General features: G+C 42.8%; 1 protein-coding gene across 5 annotated transcripts in view; it reads left to right on the top strand.

Moving 5' to 3' along the window:
* FARP2 (FERM, ARH/RhoGEF and pleckstrin domain protein 2) overlaps positions 1-22,589 on the top strand; it is an 81,861-nt gene that overhangs the window by 54,890 nt on the left and 4,382 nt on the right. For 2 of the 5 annotated variants that reach the window (XR_012634099.1, XM_074912743.1), the window contains exons 14-25: positions 5,503-5,681; positions 12,343-12,432; positions 13,139-13,272; positions 14,267-14,348; positions 15,263-15,500; positions 16,542-16,672; positions 17,461-17,529; positions 17,910-17,999; positions 18,325-18,345; positions 18,627-18,709; positions 20,568-20,686; positions 21,576-21,739. Coding sequence is in view for 4 of the 5 variants with exons in the window: in XM_074912743.1 (XP_074768844.1) it covers positions 5,503-5,681; positions 12,343-12,432; positions 13,139-13,272; positions 14,267-14,348; positions 15,263-15,500; positions 16,542-16,672; positions 17,461-17,529; positions 17,910-17,999; positions 18,325-18,345; positions 18,627-18,709; positions 20,568-20,686; positions 21,576-21,739 (1,400 nt within the window). In the remaining variant the exon portion in view is untranslated. The remainder of the gene's footprint in view (positions 1-5,502; positions 5,682-12,342; positions 12,433-13,138; positions 13,273-14,266; positions 14,349-15,262; positions 15,501-16,541; positions 16,673-17,460; positions 17,530-17,909; positions 18,000-18,324; positions 18,346-18,626; positions 18,710-20,567; positions 20,687-21,575; positions 21,740-22,589) is intronic. The other 3 variants (XM_074912745.1, XM_074912746.1, XM_074912744.1) reach the window with 2 other exon arrangements.

Genomic DNA, 22,589 nt, shown 5'->3' on the forward strand with positions numbered 1-22,589 from the left:
CTCTCAACTATCCCTCATTGTTTTAAAGGAAAGATTTGCAGGGGGAAAATGTATTAGTTGTAATATTTTGAAATGAGGAAGATTTGGGATATTCCGGGACTTGAGTTGTAGTACGTTAGCTTGCAGAACATTTTCACTCTAGAAATAATAATTTGGTCTGTGCATGTGAGGGGTTCAGCAGGGCACTGGGCAGGAGGGGGCTCTGAGTGGGCTTCCATCATCTTCTGGTCAGCCACTGCGGTGCTTTAGCATGAAAAGAATCTCATCTGTTTGAAGTAGTAGTAGTAGTAGTAGTAATAATAATAAAGTCACATCTTTAAAGGGAATCAACTGGTGAAAAACAAGGGGCACTCCCTTTTGATAAGGAGTCGAATTGCTAACATCTGAACCTCACATAACTTTAGTTTTATTTTTATAGTCCATCCAATAATACTCTTTGTTATTGGTATACTATTTTTGTTGTGTGCCTTTGAATTAAGTGATCAAGTGTAAAGCTGATGGAACCAATACTTGCATTCTGGTTTTCTCAAGCTTTGCACTCAAATCTGGCTTTATGTGTAGAGATTGAATCTGAGAAGTGATGCCAGAAGCTTATTATCGTATTATCAAGCTTATCTCAGTGTAAACCAAATGAAGTCTGCTTCTACTTAAACTTTTAGTAAAAGCTAGTACATATTAATATAATTAGCAAAACCTGTATTGTAATAAAGTGGTCTAGTCCCGTAGTGGGAACTTGTACCATTTAAAATTGTATTAATCTGGGAGGAGAGCCGACAGAGCTGTGAGCTGCTCTTTCTGAAACAACAGGTAGCCAGTGATCTTGGTAATGTAAGGTGTGACAGATCCTAGATTTGATATTTCAGATCTGAAAATCAAACTCTTGTCTTTTCTGTTAGCATCACCATGGCTGCAGTGATTTTTTTTTTTTTTTTTTTTTTTTTTAGTCCATATTCTACCTGAGACCTGGTCCACCTCCCTGTTCCTGCTGGAGCTGAATGTTTCCCATAGACCAGAATTTTTTCAAAAGAAACAGAATTTTGCTTTGCACTTCTAAGTACGTAGTACTGGCAAGGGGATATCAGGAGAAAGGCAAAAGCTTTTTCTGACTGTCAGCTGACATGCTTCTGAAGCCACACAGAAAAATTAGATGTTGGGGTTTAGCATGCCAGTTTTCCAGAGCCACTTTTAAAATTAAAGCTGCAATTAAAACTCAGGTACACAATTTCAAATCTTTCCCCCCTGCTCCCTCATTTCATTCTGTGGTAGTTCAAAGGCATGAAATATTCTCTCCCTTAACTATTTTATTAGCATGCCTCAATTTAACTTGTTTTATAACCACACACACAAAAAGAGTCTTAATATATATATATGGACATCTTCTAGTAGTTCAGTAGAGCAGAGGCATCACACAACTGATTTCAGAAATTCAGAGGCTCCTGATGGTTCAAAGGATAAAATTCAGTGTTATGGTTAAGAAAGTAATCTAACAGTTGTTCTTCTCTTTTTTTTTTCTTTTTTTTTTTCAGAAAATATTTATAATTTTTCATGTACCAATTTCTTTTTACCCTCAAAGTCTGCTTAGGAAGGTGGTTTCATCTGCCTGGCATGTTGTCTGCTGCTGTTCCTAATGTGGGACCAAAACTGGTTTATGCTAATGTAGTAAATTACAAGTCAGACTTAAAATTTGACTGCTGTGTGCATTCTTCCTGGCTTTTTCTGGCATTGCTGATTGACATCAGAGTGGTAGTTTTCCAAAATTTTCCTTCACTACCCACATATCTGAAATTTGCAGGGGGTAAAAAGTGTATTCCCCGTGAGATGCCTGAGAGGTTAGAGATGATGTCTACTGTATTTCTATTAGTAAGGGAAATAAGAATGGATTTTTGGGCATCGGACACTAAATAGGTGTATAAGAAAAAGAAAACAATTCGAGTACTCTTGAAGAAAATACAAGGTAAGGTCTTGGTTGCAGCAGCTAGTTTAAAGGTTGTTCTGTAATCCCGTAATGAACTTCTCAACCAGTTTTGTGTAATAATCTAAATATATTTGAGTATGAACCTTCACATCTGTATACACTGAAGATCCTCTCACTAAAGAGTGGACAAACTTTGTATTAAATCATAGGTTTATACATTAGATAGAGGTTTTTACATTTTTATACCTAGACAAAAGAGGCAGCATAATAAAACAATTTGACAGTATTATCCAGTAGCTGTGAAAGATAAGGCTGGCATCCTCACTGAAGTCCATAGCTGTGTTCATGCAAACTACAGGGATTTTGCAATGTTTTACTGTTAGACTTGATTTTTTTTTTTCAATTATATGCGTGGTGTGTTTATGAAACTGGGTTTGTTCGCTAAAGGATACATGATTATAACTCTGTAGTGTAATTAACTAAGAAGTGTTAGTATTCTTAAAGATCTTTGAGTATGTGGATTATTACACTGAGCTGACACTTTTTTGATGTTGCATTGAGTTAAGTGCGTTTGTGTGTGATGTGAAAGCAGAAATTTGTCGTGTACAGAATGCAGTCCTGTCTGTGAGGGACTGGTTTACATCACTGAATACTAATGTCATGGCCTGGAAACCCTGACTCCAGCTTACAGTGAGACTTCCCAGCTTGCGACGTTTGTGTTATGACTTAGACATAGAGAATGAATTTCCACTTCCTGCAGAGTGCTGAAACATGGAAACGTCCCTCTTGGAGAATAGTCCTTTTTAATATCCCTGGAGGATGCTGCTGCCTGCGGGGCAGGGAAGATCTCGGTGCACCAGGGTTTGATGTCTGAGGAAATCATTCACACATTTTGATCCTCACACCAGTATTTCTACCTCATTAGGAGTTTTCTACATTGAACAGCTGTTGAAAGCGGCAGTGGAGGCTCTGGCTGTTGCATGGGTTCTTCCTTTGCCATCCTTCCCCTGGAGAATAGAGAACTGCTGTACATCTTACCTGCTTGACTGGGAGCTCCCCCCTTGCTGTTCTAGTGGAGAAATACTGTTGGATTACGAGAATGAGAAGTTCGGTACACGCTTGTAGGGTCATCTGCCAAGATACACCATCATATTTAGTTTATATCAAACATTAAACAAATGTTAGCAGAAAAGCTAACCTGGGCTGCTCCATGACATTTTGTAGTCCTTTCTAGAACGGGCAAATTTTGGAAGTCACATTAACCTCGAAATCCCTTTGCAGAATTTGCTATTTGACAGCCTATTACAAGTTGCATCTGTAACAGCTCCTTCCTGAATTCTTTGTTGCTTTCATCCTAGGGAAATAAACAGCAGGCTGCAGGGTGTCCTGTAGCTATTGGCATGCAGGGGAAGGGCACTCCTGCCCCTGAAGATGCAATTGCCTCTTGCTTCTGTAGGTTAGTCCCCTCCCAGGCTTGGGGAGAGGGGAAGCCCTGTGCTTCAGCATCTTGACTTCTGCTTGTTGATTCAGGCTTCTTGGGGAGCTGAACGTGCCTCTCATTTCCATAAATCACTCTGGCTTCAGGAAACAGGGTTCTTGCTGTCAGGTATAAATGAGCAAGTGTTCAAAATCAATGGCCAGCTTCTGTTGGAGGTGATAAAAACTAGAACAACTTGATTGAAATAGGCAGGCAATGGGGTTTGTAGCAAGTTACATCCCTTTTGCTCCCCTTGTATCTAAACATTCAGTCTGTCCAGTTCAAGTTACAAATTCTGGAACGTGTCGCTACATCATGTTGAATTCCAAGAATTTAAAGAAGCTCCTCACCCCTGTAAGCTTGTAGCTTATTTGTTTTTAAGCCGTTGTTTCAGCATCCCTGACATGTAAAAGCAAACTTCCTATAAACTCTGGCCCCTGCAGAGGTGAGACAAATGCCAGACGTTGTTGCTTTCCTGGGCTGATATTAAAAGCAGAGAGAATGAAGAAAATGCTCAGGCAGAAACAAAAATCTGTTCCAGAATGACTGTGCTTGACTAGTGTATTAATAGTTAACTCCGTAGCCTCGATGATCTGAATCTCTTCCAGGTGACCGAGTGCAGCACGGTTTAGCTTCCTGCATTTGTCAATGTGAAAATACGCGCCCGGGCTCCCTCCCAGTGTCATGCTGCCGGGCGCCTTGCCGGGAATTTGCTTCCTGAGCCAGAGAGCAGCAGCCACTCCTGCCATTAGTGATCAAAAACCTTGTAACTCCTTCTCCTCCAGCACGTGTGCCTTGTGTCTGCGATGGAGATACTGGATATCCACAGGGATTGATTGATTTATTTTTTTTTAAAGCCTGTTGGGATGATTTTTCAGTAGGCTGGGAACTGATGAGTTGGCATTTTTTTGCTTCGCTGTTGATTTTTCTGTTTGCCTTTGGTCAGGTGATTTAGCCCTTGCTCTCTGCTTGTAACGCACGACAAATCATGACCGGGGAGGGTTGCAAGTGTGGTTGAGTGAGCGAGCAGTGTGGTGAAAGCTGTAGAAACTCAAGTGCTTAAATACCTATTCAGTTGCCTGATCTGACGAAGCTTGTCTGTCTCTCATGGGGAAGATCAGAGAAAAAAAAAGGTGAGGTTAGGTAGGAATTTTGTGGGTGTAGTGTGAGTAACTGGAGTGTCTGTTGCCTTTGCTTGGTCCCAAAAAGCAGAACTGCTCGAACAGTCGTTTTCACTGTGAACCCCTGAGGGGTGTCTGTGTGCTCTTTCTGAGGAGGCTGCAGGAGAGAGGAGAGCAGCTACTGTTCATAAGCTTAAATTCACTGTAACACTGCCTTATGTGTCAAAATAAATTAAAAAAAAAAAAGACCATTAGTAATCAAGAGCGAAGCAGTACATGTCACTCCTGCTTCAGACAGGTTTTGCTGTGCAGGAGGATTGTGTCCATCCAGTTAATACTCAGTGCTGCAAAATTGTTCTCCTTTGAGATCAGTAAATTATTCTATTCATATACATAGAAGAGCCAGGAATTAAATCTCTTAAATCTCTTGCATGCTCCCTTTTGTTTAGCAACACGTTTTCCCCTGTCATTGGTACAATTTTGGAGATTTCCTGACTTCTGAATGTATTTTTAACAAGCTTTATCTTCTGGAGTGGAGAGTAGCAGAATGATTTGTCCTAGCTTTTCCCTCGGGTGAAAAGTAATTCTTATTTTAAAAAGGAAAAATTAAAAGCTGTATTCTTGCTACTGCAGTGTGATGGCTATGTTGCGAACCATGCCGCTACTCAACAAAATCAAACAGAATTTGAGCACTTTTCCCTAGACACTAAACAATTTATCCTTTCCCTTAAATACAGTTGTAAAGGTGTCTGTCCTTACTGTGCTGCCATGTGACAGCTGGGTTGCAGGGAACACTCGGTTTGCTTTGAGATACTCAAATCTTTGGATGTATGTGTCTTTTTTTTTTCTTTTTTTCTTTTGCTTTTTCTTAAATAGTATGAGATTGCAATTATGTTTACAGTAACAGTAGGTAATCGTTTTAGATGCACTATCTTTGAAACAATTTCCTCTCCTTTTCCACTCCATCTTCTCGTTCTCTTCCCACCCAGGCCGCCCGGTGGACCATCCTCAGCTCTCTTCCCTCATGCTGAAGAGTCCCCTGGGCTTGAACCCGGCATTTCAGGTGAACTTGAATGCAGCTGGCCAGGGTTCATCTCCTCTTCTGAGTCCTGTCCTCAGTGATGCTGGCGGTGCCAGGATAGAAGAGGATGACGAAATGAGACGTAAGGTAAGATAATGACGCGACTGGGAATTCACGTCATGAGTAAAGTGATGGTTTTGGGTGAGGAGCTGTGCTTGCTGGTCCCTGAGTGTTGATTGCGTTATGTTTTGTAGTAGAACAGATGTGTTTGGGGGTTAATGTTAACTCCAGTGCTGAAGCTTTGGTCGAGTCTGTGTATCTCGCTGTTATGACAGGAGTCCCTGCTGCCCTCTTGGCGTAGGGGTAGTCTTGGCATCTGCTGCTGGGACCACCTCCCACTGTTTTAGCAGGAACAGCTACCGAGGGCCCCAGCGTGGCAGGGAACTGCTCAAAATCTGCTTTTTATAGCCCAGGATGGAAACAAGAGTTTAGACTGGACGTTAGGAAAAGGTTCTTCACTGAGAGGGTGACTGGTCCCTGGAACAGGCTCCCCAGAGAAGTGGTCATGGCACCAAGCCTGTAAGAGTTCAAGGAGCATCTGGACAACACTCCTAGGTAGTTCTGCAGGGAGTTGAACTAGATGATCCTTAGGCGTCCTTTCCAACTTGAGATATTCTACAAGACATGGCTTCCTGAGATGAGCTGTTTGGGGGAAACAATATTTGATGTAAAACAGGGCAGTGCACTTGGCATTTTTGGGCTGTGTAACTATTATATTAGAACGTAGAAACCCCGTGTCTATGCACTGAGACATTGAAAGGACACTCCAGAGCAGGTGAATTGTTCAAGGTGATTCTCCCCAGGACTGAAAGGCTGGTGGGGGAGGTGGCTCTCAGTTCTGAAAATGAGTTGCATTTGGCTCATTCAGTAATAAAAAACTGCCACAATGGTGACACTGAACCTGGCCTTGTCTTTGCTGAATGCTGTCACGTTTAACCCATGTCAGCTCACTGAACTGTGCTGTCTGTGCGAAGTGCTGTGTGTCATTAACAAAAATGCATTAGAAAGTAACTTTGGTTACCAGAATAGAGAATAGCACAGAGTTTACATTTGTTAGTATATAAGGTGTGTTCTTCCTCGGTTCCTTACTTCCCACACAGTCTTACCACCATCTCACTGGTCCATCTCACTGTTCCTTGGTCCTCCAAGCATTCTTTCTGGTAACAGGACCATTAGAGTGCTCCTGAGGCGTTCTCAGGCTCTAGAGGGCTTGAGCTCACCTTCAGCTTTCTCGGCAGCAGGCATCACAGTGAATCCTCTTACGCCCAATCAGTCACAGGCTTGTTCAGCAGAGCTGGCTGTGTCACTGGAGCTGTCCTCTCCGTGGCTGACCCTTCTGGCTGGTGAGAGGTGGATAGTGCTCTGGCCTTGAGGAAGCTTGAGGCTTGCTTTCTGAAAAGAGAGGGGCAAAAATGCCCCTGACTTTTGTGGGTGCAACAAGTCTCAGAACAGGAACAACTTTGGGCCTTCAAGATGTGCTTATGTCTAGGTATCCTTAGCCTAGGCTACCTCCCTTTCTTTCCACCAGTAAGCACTGGTTGAATTAGCTGGAAACTCCCCAACATGATGTGGGGTTTTCCTCATCCCCATGGAGAGCTCAGGATTCACCCTTGCTTTCTCAGGTAATCCTAATTATAACATGTTCTTGTTCTGGAGGCCACTTCACCTTCAGTCCTTGAGACATGAGCTTCAGCTCCTCACTCTGTGCTTCAGCACCACCAAGGAAAGCTTCTCTGCCCCAGTGCATCATCTGTATCCATATCCACTGCAGAGCCTTTCTGAAAGGTGGGGTAAGTGGTGGTCATCCACGAATTCTGTCCAAGCTCTCCCAGAAACTTCTCCAGTGTCTTATATACTCAGTGCAGCACTGCTCCTCTGCTCTGTCCAGCAGAGCTCATGTACTGCTTCATACTGACATCTGATCCTGTGCTTTGGTAAGTACTGCCTCATGTGCCTCCACAGTTTTTCAAGATACAGAGATGGCCAGATGTTCAGTGTGTGATTCTTTTTTATCCGTGCTGCACCGTGTTATAAGGCTTTCACAGTGGTTGCTGTTAAAAACAATAATCTGCAGCCACAGAATCACTGAGGTTGAAAGGAACGTCTTGAAGTCTTCTAGTCCAGCCAGCTAGTCCTCTTTCTTAAGCAATGACTCCAAACATTTAGATACACTCAGGAAAAATATGAGTGTGTACATATACATAGGTTGACACGTGCGTTCTTTGACTACTTTTCAGATGCGGGTAACAAGTTACCAGACTTTGTAGGGGCATAGTATGTAGTATCGGACAAACTGCACTTCACAGAACACTGTGTTTCTCCTGGTAAAATGGAGAAGTCCACCTAACAGCAGACTTCTGTGACCATTTTTCTGCAAGCTGTTTTGCTCCCCTTGCCTTGTCTTGTCTTCTTGCAGAAGGAGAAGGAGTGCAGAGTTTGTTGACTCTTTGGTACTTGAGAAGGATCCAGGACCTTTCATTACAGCGCAAGGGAGGCTCTATCATCCAGAGTCAGTGTCCACACTGTAATCTGTAGTTTTCTGCACAGCCTCAAAGAAACCACCTTGTGTGCTCCTTGCTCCTGGTCTTCTGCTCGTCCCGTCCAATGTTCTGGTTGTCTTACCTGTGTCAGGACCCTCAGACAAGGTGACAGGCCTATGCTGTTTGCTGTCTTCACCGTGTCTTTGGGTACTTCTTGGTGCCAGCGCGTGCAAGCTTGCTCACTCTTGTTTCAGTTGATGATCCAGAGATCTCTGCACTGTATGTGCTGACTCTCAGCTGCTCAGGGAATGTTCAGAAACCTCACCACAAGCAAAGGTACCACACTGGATTTAAGTGCTTCCACAGCTCCCTTCTCCTGTGATTGCTCCTGAATGCTAATGGACCTTTCTGAGATCTGCTGTGCAGCTCTGTGGAGCCAAGTGCTGCAACATGAGAGGTGCAAGCAGCTCTTGGCAGGACAGTCCTGCAGGCACTCTTCTCCTGGAGACCCCAAACAACCAAGTCCGACGGTGCGATGCTGTTGAGAGCCACCTAGAGTGGGGTTGTGGTATGAATAAGCGCTTGTTTGTTTCCACCCACCTCCCCCCAGCTTTCAGCCTCCCTATCTGATTTAGACTTTTCAATGTACAGATTATAGCTTTGACAGACCACACTACCATTAATTTTCAATAGTGGTTTTTTTAATTACTTCCTCTCATTTATCCTTATAGCAGGCATAGTATAGCCTGCAAATAATGAGCAGTGAGTGTGTTATCTGTTCTAAATGCTGAAGCCCAAGCCTTTCTGCCTCATTCTGCAAACTCTGATATTTCAGCAGCATGCATTCTTGTTCAGGCTGAAACCAATTTGTAAAAGAATCCTGGAAAGGAGCTTTTTTATTGTAATCGGTCTTAAGCTTGGTTAACTTCTGAGTCTTACAAGGCTTTGATGTCCATTCAAAGAGAGTATTTTAAGAGAAACAAACCTAGGCAGAAACCACTGTTAAAATGCTTAAATTTCACAGCAGTTTTACAGCTTTATTGTACAAGAAAAATGTAATCTTACAATATCTCTATTAACAGAGCACTGATGCCACTGTATAATTTCACCTGGTTAATCAGGGCATTTGTATGTAAACTCTTCAGGAAACTCTTTTCTCTTGCAGTGTGTGCTTTCCACTCCACGCTGCTGTGATGCTGCTATTGCTATACTGAAACCTTGAGAAAGCTGAGTTCTCTTCTTACTTTGTTCTTCTAAAGTCACTGTGGCTTTCTTTCATCTTGCTGACAGATTTCTCCCTGCTCCTTTCCTACTGGAGGTTGATTGTAGCAACCTACTTTAAAAAGGTGTAGATGCTGGACGTTTTCGGTGTGGTTTTTTTGGTGAGTTCCCCCCAGCCAGTGTTATTTTTAACACTGCTGAAGTCTGGTCACTGAAGTGAAAATTTAAGCATTTTTGTGTGCATGGAATTACTATTTATTTGTTTGTTTCTGGACTTGATAGTTTTGTGACACTGTGATCTAGGTGCAAAGCAGACAGGAAGGTCTTTCTTAGTCTCATAGTCCTTTATCTTTGGCCTTTATAGGTTCAAAGTAGAGCTCTTCACTTGACATGAGCTGCATCTAGTGAGTGTTTAAAGGCTTCCAGGTGGGACTGTGTGTACATATTACAGTGAAATACTAGTTTTTCCAAGTGGGGGTGTTTGCCTTGATGCCTGTGGTGGTTGTAGGAACATTTTCTTTGGACTTTGGAAGCAGACTGCCTCCTCAGAGAGTTCTTGTGTTTATTTTTTCAGGCATGAATTGATTTTCTTTCCTCTTGCAGCGCTTGACCGGTAATGAAGGTGTTTGGCAGAGCCCCTGTTGCACTGTGACAGCTGTACTGCTTTTTGGTGCTTCTGGTACAGGATCTGCCTAGCAGCTGCTGCCAGGACTCAGCGCAGGGGATTCAGTTAGAACTGGTACAAGACCAAGAGAAAGAAAATTGAGGGTACTAAATTTCAGCAGGGAGCAATTTGGAAAGCAGCGGGAACTTCAGAGAGTAAATATAAGATTATGATGCAGTGGGGAGGGAGAAGGGAGGAGAAGATGCTTGGGAAATGAATAGCAGCTTTTGTGCCTGAAACTAGAATGCAGTCAGCTGGAGAATAAAGTGAAAACCTGCAAGGTGCTCAAAGGTGATGAAAAAGATAATTCATGCAGGCTATGAAAAGTATGAGGTGGTGGACACAGTGTGTTTTGGCATGCCTTCATGCTCTGTAAGCTTTCAAGGAAGAAACAATTCAGAAAAATGTTTTTGAGGCTGGGGAAAAAGCATATGAGTGAGGATCAAAGCACAAGGTGTGAACTGGAGACAGGCAGGGTCCTTTCCAGAGTTCTCAATAATATACTAGATGGTATACATGGCTTGAGGGTAACTCTTCAAGTAGCTGTCTAAGTGGGTATGAGATGGTGGCAGGTCCGGGTGAGCTGGGAGGCTGCTGGGGAGTCTCCTGAGCAGAGAGAGGAGATACTGAGGGGAGGGATGAAGCTGGCAGACGTGCATGTGATGCTGTGCAGAGCTTGCAGCAGGGTCATCTCTGCCATGGCTACAGAGATGAGGTTCGCTGAGATCTCCTGTTGTTGCAGCCGGTGTTTGATTCCATAACCCACCTTTGATTTGCCTTGGGAAGCTCTATTTTTTTCATAGAAATTAGTCCCTTAAGGGCATTGAGCACTATAGTGTCTTGTGCAGAGCCCAGGAGGTGGCATACGCAAAGCTGTGTTGCACAAAAAAATGTACCTGTCAGCCATAATTCTCATATCATGTAAGAGACTGGTGAAGTTATAGTCAAACTAGCGAGTGTTGTTCCATTGGTTTATAAACAAGGTATATCAGGACAGGGAAGTGCTGCAGGAGGAAGCTGGTATGTGAGATAAAAGAGCTGTGTCACCTCTGTCTCCAGGGAAGTCAGAAAAATGATGTTGTATCCTTTGGGAAGAGGCTGTTTCAGAAAGATGCCCACTGACGTTCAACAGGATTTTGAGGGTTTATGAGACTACAGTCAGGTAAATAGCCCAAGTAAAAATGAAAAAATACTTGAAGCCAAGATTAGGTGGGACCTCCCTCTGACACCGTGTACCTCAGACAGGTACACTAAAGTTAAGATGGTGGCTATGGAGAGAAGTATGTGGAAGTATATCCTCTGGTTCCTCTAGGGAGAGGTCTGATGCATGGGACGGCAGTAACTAGCATAAAACAACTTAAAAAGAGGCTAGACAATTTCTCAAAACTTAATTGTTTGGGGATGCACACCTCCAGGGATTCTGTGTGGAGGGACTCAATAGATACGTAACCAGGAGAACATCTCCTCCATTAGCAATACTGAGATGAAGGATTTAGAAGCGCTGAGTGGCTGTGCTGACTGTGCTGGAGGGCATCTCAAAGCATCTCTCAAAAGGGAATTTTTTTTATTAACTTGGTATGTACAAGGAAAAGGGAGAGATAATTTCCAAAGCTGTGTTACCCTCAGAAGTGGCAGGGATGGAGGCCAATTTTGATGTAACTCAAATGGGTTTGCTGTCATTTGTTCTCACCAAGGGAGGATTTGGCACTAAACTGCAGCACAGCATAGTGAGCTAAAGAGACAAAGCAGGATCTTAGCTCGAAATGTGATTAGTTCCTTAGTATTACTTACATGATTTTTTAAAATTATGTTTTCAGCCTAACTCTGATTTTGGTTTGTTGCAGCTGCAGAACATTCCTTTTCACCATTTCATTCCTTTGTGCTTCCACATCCATTCTATCTTCTCTTTTCTTTCAATAGCAGCCCTAGAGCAACCGTGCAGCCAACAACTGATACAGTTTGATTTCTGTGTTTTCTTAACTAATTAATATGATCTTCAAAGGATTTGAGTAAAAGCTGTAAGGGCAAATAGAATAGTTTTGAAAAAGGACTGTATTGCATATCTGCTGTACTTCATTTGATTAGAGAAGTGTTTAAAACCTAGGAAACTAGGAATAACTGTTTCCGTATTTTTGTAAAGTGTTCCCTTGATTTTGAAATGGAAGTTCATATAACTGACATTTTTTAATAATTTTGCAATATGAATAGTATTTTATAGTAAAGTATTTGAGTATATGGTACTGGATCCAGAGATACCCTATTAGTAATCAACGGCTTCATTTGCACACAGCAAGGGTAGCTCTATGTAAGGTTTGAGCTCATGCTTAGTAATAAACAGAGCATTTGTATTTCAGTATTTATTGATTACTGTGTATTCTTTCAGCGCTGTCCAACTGACAAGGCATACTTCATAGCAAAGGAGATTCTTGCTACAGAACGGACGTATCTGAAGGACCTGGAAGTTATTACAGTCGTAAGTGTTGTAACGCTTTTCTTTTTCTTGACAGATTTGTAACTGTTAATTGGGAAAAACTTGGGATTTCTTCCAGGTAACAGATGGAGAAAGTCCTATGATAAAGCATAATCCTTGAACCATGTAGCTATTACCTTCCTTGTTCCATAGGTCCTCATGTGGGAGAGCAGATATCTTCTCTGGACTTCTGTCGTTAGCTCCAATAGCTACATCACATACCATTTTGATTTGTAATATTCACATCCCTGCCAGAAAGCGGGGAACCAAAAGTGATAAAAAGTGCAGTATGTGACACACAGCAAGATGTCTCCAGCTCCTGAACAACTTGCACAGGGCTCCAAGTGTTATGAAAGAGCAGTTGTATCTGCGTGGAAGTGAAGGCAGTGGTGTAACGTCAGCTGTGGCAGCCACTCGGTAATTGACTGTAATTCAGAGCTGTTACCAACCATCTCATCATTGCATTAAGAAACATGCTTGTGCCCAGAACCAATAAGCCATCTCATATTTGTAACGTTTGGCAAGGAGAAAAATTACATCTTTTCATTTTTCCCAGATTATGTCTTTCCTAAACATTCTCCCTTCTTCCTGCTGTTTCCCTGTGCACACACATTTTCCTTCCCCATCGCTGCAGGAGCAGAAATTTTCATGCTAGTGATTAATTTCTTAAACAAAAATTGAACATGAATTGTGAATTTTTTCCCGGCAGTGGTTTCGCAGTGCAGTCATCAAGGAGAACGCTATGCCAGAGGGCCTGATGACGTTACTCTTCTCTAATATAGACCCACTTTATGAGTTTCATCGAGGCTTTCTGAAAGAGATCGAGCAGAGGCTGTCGCTCTGGTAAGCGCCAGTAGTGCGGCGAATGGGCAGTGAGCGGGGCCAGCTTCTCCTGTGTCCTCATGCCAAAACTGTACTTAATCTGCATTTGAACCAGCATTTCTGCATAAATAGAATCAAGGAAGAAGTCCTTTAATAAATTGTAGTTTAAAAAAAAATGCTAAATACATTTTGCAAAGCCCATTTTTTAAGCACTGCTTTGTACATAATATCCTGTAGTCGTATCAGTGGTACACCAGAGAAAGGTTTTCATAATCATGGAATCGTTTAGGTTGGAAATGACCCTTAAGATCATTGAGTCCCACTGCTAATATAACCCGGTGTTGCTCTCTCTAGCCTTAGAGGAGGTCAAAAAGATGTGTGTGTTTTTTCAGCACCTTCCAGTTAATGTATCTCCAGGTGAAAATCTAGGAAACGCTATTTTGTAATTAAGATTAGAGTTCGGTTCTTGCAGCACACTTTATTTCAAAGAGTATGTTTTTAGTGTTTTAACCTTTGTATTACTTTTTCCTGACCTGAGATGTAATATATTAGAATATAATTACCACTCAAAAGGTGGTGGTGAGTGTAAACAAAGTATGAACAAAAACAAATTAATAAATTCAGGTGGGATCATGTTACAACATTTATTCCGAAGTCTGAGAGGTTCAACTCCCAAACAGACTTTCACACAAATTAATTTCTATTCCTGTCTCAGTTTTCTAAGCATGGCTTTATGTCTGTTAGTTTATGCAGTTTCCATATTTACTGTACCAAGTTTTTAACACAGACAGTGAAGTGGGAATGTCAAGTAGTTAAAAATGGGTAGAGGAGGCATTAATGTTAGTGCTGCTTCCCTTAAATTTACTAAAGCAGTCCTCAAAATACACAGATACCCAGGAAGCCTTTCTTAGAGATTATGTCTCGAAGTACAGGGGAAGGTGGAGGGAGGAAATTGAAATTTCTTGGTCTCCTTTGTACTGCGCCTTCTTACTTCATCTTCCTACGTGTGTTTCAGGGAAGGGAAAACCAATGCTCACATGAAAGGAGATTACCAGCGCATTGGAGATGTCATGCTCAGGAATATGCGTACTCTAAAGGTAGATGAACTATTAAAATAATGAAATCTCAGGACTGTTGAGTCATTTTTTTCCTTTTGTCAAGGATGAGAGTTCAAGTATTTCCACTAAACTGGAAGTGACTTGCAAACAATTACTGTTGATAAAAAAATTAAAAAGAAATAATAAAATATTTACAACAAGACTTTATACCACTGCTGCTTATTTAACCACCTACATTTACCTTGAGAAAAGGTTGTTTCTTTATTGGTTGTTCAGCAGAAGACAAAGAAAAATTATTTAATTAGCTTCACCATTTCTCCTATGTTCGCACAGCTCAAACTCTCCCCTGTTCTCCACTGTTTCATAAGGTTGTTTAATTCCAAAATATAAATATTTTTTTAATTGCGGAGTAGTTTCTTCTCAAACTAAGTCACCTTTCTTTGGAGTAGATTGACTTCATGGGCAGTTACACTTGTGCTGTAGCAGCGGAGTAATTATTGCATGAAAGCGAGTGGTTTGAGTGGGAGCACAGAAGTGCTCTCTGCATTTGACCCTCCTAGCAGGCACAGGCGTAGTGTTGCACAGACAGCTGTTTTGACCCCGACAGGGAGCTGCCTGCCAGCTTAATAGATAAATCTAGGTGAGACAACCCTCTCAGATCACTTCTGTCTGTCCTGAAAAAGTCAGTAATCAAAAAGAATTGTCTTAGAATGGCAAAGTATTAACAGGTGATGCTACCAGCTCTTCCCATTAGAGGCACGTGGAGGCACGACTGCACTAAATAGTGAAGAGAGGACAAACAAGCAAATATTTTCATTTTTAATACTACTTTTTGCTTATATAATCATGATTGGAGACAAAAGTAGAGCAGGGAATGGATGTGTTTTCTTATTCACCATGAAGTCTATTAAAGACTGTTTTCCTTTGATCCAATTTTTTGTACAACTCAACAGGAGTTCACCAGTTATCTGCAGAAGCACGATGAGGTCCTGACAGAACTGGAGAAAGCAACTAAACGCCTAAAGAAGCTGGAAATGGTTTATAAGGACTTTGAGCTGCAGAAGGTTTGCTACCTGCCCCTCAACACGTTTCTGCTCAAACCAATCCAGAGGCTGATGCACTACAAGTTGATCCTGGGGAGGCTTTGCAAGCACTACACGGCAGAGCACCAGGACTTTGCCGATTGCTGCAGTGAGTGAGCCCTCGGCTGCACACGTGCGGGGCAGAAACCCCTTCCCATGTACATACACAAGTTTGCCCCTACCCTGGGGGAGTCGAGCATTACATCTACAAATTCATTGTAAATGCTGCTTCTCCATTCAGGACCTCTCTGACTCTCACATGCAGCTTTGAAATCCACAGGGACATTGATTTACATTGCTGAAAACACTACTGCTTAATGAATACTGTCATTTAAATATCCTGGAAAAAAAATCAGAATATACTAAGTAGAACAGCAGAAAACTGGCAGGAGGCAGCTTAATTAAGAAAAGTGTTTAGCTTACATTTTAAAATTAACTATGCTTTCCTTTAAGTTTTTCATTTACCAACTCTCCTACCATGCTCTGGTGCAGGGCTCTGAAGCTTTCTGCAATAGATAGAAAATTGCTTCAACTGCTAGTTTGGAAAACGCAAAAGATAACTTAGATGTAGACTGTTGTTCTCTTTGCATAGAGCAAGTGCTTTTTCTGGCATTCCAGAAAGTGTTTTTCTTATGGTAATCTTGATGGATCTTAATCTTTCAACCAAAGCTGGAAATGTAGTCCTTTTCTTGTCTCCTTTTTTTTTTTAGCAGGGGAAAAAGGTAGGTTTTTTAGGAACTCTTTGTCATTTATAATTAAAAATGTGACAAAAAATAAGTTCTTTGTTTTGTCAAAAGCTTGCGTAGTAAATTCCACTAATTTATAAAGTATTTTTCGGCAGAAATAGTTGGCTTTAATTTTTTAATTTACTGTGACTACGTGGTAAATACTTTTTATATGTGTGAAATCTGAGATATGCAATCATCTCCAGAAGTATAGGAAGCACTGTGAGGTTCCTTGCTACTAGTACCCATTTTTTCCCCTAGGTAGCTATAGAATATGCTTTAAGAAGTTGGCAGTTGGACTAGATGATCATTGTAGGTCCCTTCTAAATCTGGCCATAAGTGTCAGACTCCGTTTCCCAGGGATAAAATTGTTGGCCTAGATTTGTCTGCTCTGTTCTGACCCCTCGGTGCCGTTTTCCTTACAGACGCACTGAAGGAAGTCACAGAAATGACATCTCGGCTGCAGCACAGTCTCATCCGCCTGGAGAATTTCCAGAAGCTGACAGAGCTGCAGCATGACTTGATTGGTATAGATAATCTCACAGCACCTGGCAGGGTAAGTACCTTTGCTTAGTTTTTAGAACCTTTGTTGTTTTTATTGGTAAGGAGGTGTCTTTTAACTGTGTATTTGCCATCACTGCCTCTCAGTTTTATGGAATGACCGTAAAGGCTTTGTACAGTTGTCTTCATAGTGGGTCCCATGGAGGTCTTGGTGATGTCCCAGGGAATAGATCAAAAATGCTTCTGCTTAGACTCTGGCTACAGTTTGGTGTTTCCAGTACAGCAGATACTGGGCACACTGGGATACAGTGCTCTGTGTTTGAGTGGGGAGCTCTGTGTCACGTACTCAACAGGAAATGTCTATGCGGTCTCTGTGGACTGAGACTGCACGGAGAACATAGTGATGGCGAGAGCCACGTCACTGGGCAAAACTGGTATCGGTTTTTCTAGGAGTTTGTTTAGTTCCTGCTTGGTGTTTTGTTTCTTTGTTTTTGATAGATGTACAGAGCATAAGTACAGAAGCATCGTGTATGCTTTTGGGATGCTATGGCAGTCACTGCGGTGGGATGTAAATGTAATAGGTGAGCTGTGGGTGTCTAGCAGGAATTCTGCTCCTTTTCCTTCTCTTGCTTCGTTGATTTAAATGCTGGCTGCAGCAAGGAGCTGATCCGTGTTGCAAAACAGAAGGAAGGGTGTCATCTGGTGTTTAACAAATCTGCTAGCAGACGTGGCTGGGCACCAATCGACATCTGTATACTCTGGGATGAAAAAAAACCCAAACACTAAAATTCTTCATGTTTGGGAAAGATCAAGCTTTGCCAAAATTTCTGTTTTTCACTGCAGGAGTTTATCCGGGAAGGTTGCTTGTACAAGCTCACTAAGAAGGGTTTACAGCAGCGGATGTTCTTTCTGGTGGGTGTTGCTTCTGGTTTTCATAAATGTAAAGTCTTCAAGATAAAGTTGTCATGAAAGTGCATTTTCCTGTGCTTGTGATGAAAATCAGCAATCATAACTGAAAGCTCACTCTGAGGGGTTTTTAGATTTTTAGAGTATGATGATACTGTCTGTTCAGTTTGTTTTATTAATGGCACGTAGTTTTAGAATTCATTGCCTCTCTTGTAAGTAAATGAAAGAGTGGCTTTAAGGAAAGGAGGCCAAACTGACTGAGAATAATGCATCTACAGTGGCATCTACAGTTGTTTTAACAATTGATTTTTAAAAAGATGTCAAAAAATACTTGGCCCTACCTCCTGTCTTCATGATACTGATTGTATTCTTCCTGCCTTTTTCAGTTCTCAGATATGTTACTGTACACAAGCAAAGGGGTTACGGGAACAAATCAGTTCAAAATTCACGGCCACCTTCCTCTTCATGGCATGTTGGTAAGTGGTTTCAAGCTGCATCACAGCGTTAAGGAAATGGTTTTGCCGTAAGGCAGGTTGGGACGTTCCTTTGGGGCACAAAGACCAAAGCCCCAGGCTGCTCCCAGCCTGTGGGTGCTGCTGGCCGTGGACCCCACCTTTGTGTGCTCCAGCCGGAGCACACCCTTTTCGCCCCTGGGTTTCACACTGCTGTGAGAGGCTGACCTGGAAGTAGGGATTTGGCCTGTTGTTTGGCCCCCATGCACATGCCTAGGCATATAGTCAGTCTTCCTGCCTCCCCCCTCCCTATTCTAATGGGACTGTTCTGTCTGTGTTTGATTTGCAGCTGATAGTGCTCGACCCACCGGTAAGTAATAAGCTGAGTCCTGCTCAGAGCCCTCCTTTTCTTGCCCTGTTGGATATGGTGCTGTGCCACTAGAGATAAGGTGGTAGAAATGCACAATATAGATTTTCATAGCCAAAATAGACTTGAAAGTAGGTGGTATCCATAAAATAGTAGCTGTTTTGCACTTATTCCAACCGGATTATAATCATATTTGATTCAAATTCCTAGCCAGCCAAGGAGGACAGTTGTAGTGTTTATCATTCGCTGAGTAGTGATGAGGAAAACCTTTTCTTTCTCTGCAGGTGGAGGAGAGTGAGAATGAATGGGCCGTCCCACATTGCTTCACCATCTATTCGGCACAGAAAACCATAGTGGTTGCAGCAAGGTAACATTTATTTTCCTCAGCTGCCTGTGGGTTTGATAGATACATTCTCCAAAGAGTTTGGTGCAGAGCCATGGGGGGTGTTTCATGTGCCCTCTGGAAAGCATGACTTCAAAACACAGGACACTTCACAACTCCTTTATCAGCGTTGTGTTTTGGGAAGTAGTTTATCTTACCCAATGGTGTGTTATTAAACACACAACAGCAGCACCGTCATTGTCATTGTAGTATTTTCTGGTTAGCTGGGTTCCCAGTGTCACCCTTTAAACAACAGCTGTAAAGCAGGAGGCAAAACAAAATCTAAACTTGGAAATATTTTAGAGACCCAGAGAAGAATTAAAATCCAGAATGTGCAAATGGATGCAAGGAGGGGAGAGTTCTTGCATGGATCTCATGGAGGACACTGGGGAGGGAGAGGAAAAATCAAAGGCTGACTTGGAGAGGAAACCAGTCCCTTTTCAGTGTAACTTGTCCCTGTGCATTGAGTTTGGTGTCTTTTTTTACTTTATATCTGAAATAACTTAGAATGTCTACTGCACCTATTCTCTCAGGATCAGCTTTAGGAGGTTTTGTCCCTCCTCAGGTCCCCTAAAAGGCAGTTGGAGGTAGGTATGCTAAGAATGCAGGCTGGGAGCACTAAATCTCAACCTTAAATTTATAGGGGTTTTTTACTGCTTGATAACATGTTCTTGAAAAGTAACCATGACCAAACATTTATAAATCAGGTATGTAGTGGCACAGGAGCCAATACTTTTGGTGTGCAGATGTATTCAGCAAGCAAAACTATTTTTAATTCCAGCCTAACACCTCAAAATGTCAATTATTTTTAAAGATGAACCATTTCTCAGCAGCTGCGAATCAAAAAGTGCATGAAAAAGGTTCTTAAATTTGGAAAATTAAATACAATTTTTAGCTTGTCATAACTTAGCAATAGCTCAAAGGTTGTTGTTTTTCTTATGTTACCTCGCCCTAGCTGTTAAAAAAAAATAAATGCTGCTGGGCTTAGACCAAGTGTGGAATTTTCAGTCTGAATTAAAAGCTTTCAGAAAAAAAGGATGGTTACCAAAAAACAGTCCCATAGACTTTCCGAAGCAAACACGAGAGCGTGTAACTGTATATAGCATTTAAACAACAACTGTGCACACAGGGGATGTAGCCAGATACAAAAAAAAAAAAAAGGCCATGTGGCCACGTCTGAAGGAAAACCTTACGCTGTTGTATACCAACGGATATAGATAGATAGACATATATGAGCTGTAAAGCTTTTACCCTGTAATCATGGCGCGAGCTGTGTAACCCGTAATGGAAACTATGTGGGGTGAAAAAAATCATCTTCCTGCACTTTGGTGTTTTACTTGTTTGACACGTAAGGTAATCCTATATCCCCTTTAAAAGAAGTGCTGCCTTTCAGGTTCCTTTTATCCTTCAAAAAAATTGTTTCCAGCATGCTTTTTGGAGTGAAAATAAGATTTCATGTGTGAAATAACCCACCAGCTATGAAGCTCTCTGTATGAAGAACAGCAGTGGCCTAAACCACGTAATTCCTCTTCTGACCCCAGTCACTCCAGAGGGGGATATTATGTGGCTCTCTGGCTCTCTCTTAATTCTCTTTGCTCTGAAGTCCCAAGTTTTTAACGGCTGTTTTAGTCTTGTCTCAAGGCATGAAAGTAGAGGTGAATGCTGTTGAGGTCAGCTTCCTGTCTGGAAAGCTCATGCTTTGGAGGAGTTACGTTATTTTTATTATTTAATGGAAAGGGTCTGCTCCTTGTATTGGGCAGTGACTTTTGCCTTCCTGCAGCAACCTAGCACTCTGTCAGGGCTCCAGGCTGGGTGCTCTCTATTCACGCCATTTGTCTTGCAGTACCCGCCTGGAGATGGGGAAGTGGATGGAAGACCTAAACATGGCAATTGAAATGGCCAAGAAATCTACTGAGAAATCTGACATGCTTCTGGAAAACTCACTGTGCAGTCGCTCCAACAGTAAGTGGTGTTTCCTGCCTTTTTGAAAAGCATCAGTTGTCATGTTCTTTTCATTTTTCCTATTGTGAATTTGGCGGCATAAATGGAGTATTTTTATAATTCATATGGTAATGGAGAGTTATTGTACTTTTGTTTGTTCCTGGTAGGTTTAAATGCAGCAGAGATGCTCCAGTTGCAGAACTGTTAATTTTACATGGATTTTTTTCTCAGTTTAACCATGTAGTGCATTTTCTTGTCCAGAAGTATGGTGTCTTTGGAGATCCAACTTTTAGAGTCCAGCATTCTCTGGTGGTGTTATGGATGTGCTGAAACATGTAGTAACCCTTCTTGGAGCACTTCTTCCTATTCCTCACTAAGAATCGACTGCGGATGAAGTGTGGGGGTTTTGTTTGTTTGTTTTACACATTACTGAGTCAGCTACACCAAGCAGAGCTGAGTAATGAAATGATCTTTAACCAAGGAACAAGCGATAGAACAAGAGGGAATGGCCTCAAGCTGCCCAGGGCAGGGTCAGGCTGGCTCTGAGGCAGTATTTCTGTGCAGAAGGGGCTGTTGGGCGTTGGAATGGGCTGCCCAGGGCAGGGGGGGAGTCCCCATCCCTGGAGGGGTTGAAGAGTCGGGCTGAGCCAGCGCTGAGGGATCTGGGGGAGTTGGGAACGGTCAGGGGGAGGGTCATGGTTGGACTGGAGGAGCTTCAAGGGCTTCTCCAACCCAGATGATTCTGTGATCTGCTCAGAGTGGCCTTTAGGAGCTGTGTAACCAATTGAAGTTGACGTATTTTAAAACTGGACCATTGCAAGAGAAAACAGTTTTTCTCAGGAATCCCTGCTTCTCTTACTCCTTGTACCGCACAGTTGTCTTAAACCACTGCTGAATTCTCCTCCCCCAGGATCCTCTGATGAGGTCTCTCTAGAACAGGAGTCCGAAGATGACATACACTCTTCTCGTAGCTCCTTGGACAGGCAGAGCCACCACCGTGCCAACACAACCGTGCACGTGTGCTGGTACCGCAACACAAGCGTCTCCATGACCGACCACAGTGTGGCCGTCGAGGTACCGGCAGGGCGCAGCTCTCGCGTCTCACTCCGTCCGTCCGTCCTGCCCCGCTCGGCCGCCGCTCCAGCCCTGTCCGGCCGCCGCAGCCTCTCTCAGGCCGGCCGCTGGCGGGCCGCTGCCTGCCCGCTCTGTGCCTGCCTGGCTGCTCCCCTTGCAGCCGTGCTTTGCTTCGGCAAAGGCGCTGAAGGAGGGAGATTTTAAAGGAAACCCAGGGTATCCTGGGACTGAACTGTTCCTTTGGCCTTGCCTGAGGATAAGTTACCTATCCATGCTATTCTCCTTTAGAGACTGACTCTGCTGTACTGAGGTCTGGTTAGTTCCTGTGCTGCACCTAGAATTAAGAAGCGTGCGCTAAGTTCAGTGGGAATACACCTTCCCTGCCCTTCCCTCGCTGGCAGGGGTGAGCAGCAAGCGTCAGAAGTGCCATTTTACATCAGTGTCCTGCTACCCTGAACAGAGATTTGCTGTGTGCTCACTGAGCTGCTGTTACCTTGGCTCTTACCACTCGGCACGGCTTGGTGCAGCACTGGTGGCATGTTTTGGTACTGAATCCTGCAGATTTCGAGACAGATGTCTGTTCAGCACTCCTTATGCTTGCACTGGCACTACAGTTTCACTTTAGGTGGCAGACTGGCGAGGTCAGTTGGGTAGGACACCTTCCTGGAGGCTGGCATGCTTGGAAGACTTCCAGAAGTGAGAAGGACCCTAAATGAAGAGCAAAAGGTCCCTTACTAGACAAACAGCAAAGGGGCAGGCTGCTGCATCTGTGTATTTGTACCTTCCTACCTTCCCTGCCCTGCTGTTAAGGCACTTTTTGTTTAATGGAAGGAGTTAAAGGTTGGGCACT

Source organism: Athene noctua, chromosome 8 (assembly GCF_965140245.1).
Source record: "Athene noctua chromosome 8, bAthNoc1.hap1.1, whole genome shotgun sequence".
In the NCBI taxonomy this organism is placed as follows: Eukaryota; Metazoa; Chordata; class Aves; order Strigiformes; family Strigidae; genus Athene; species Athene noctua.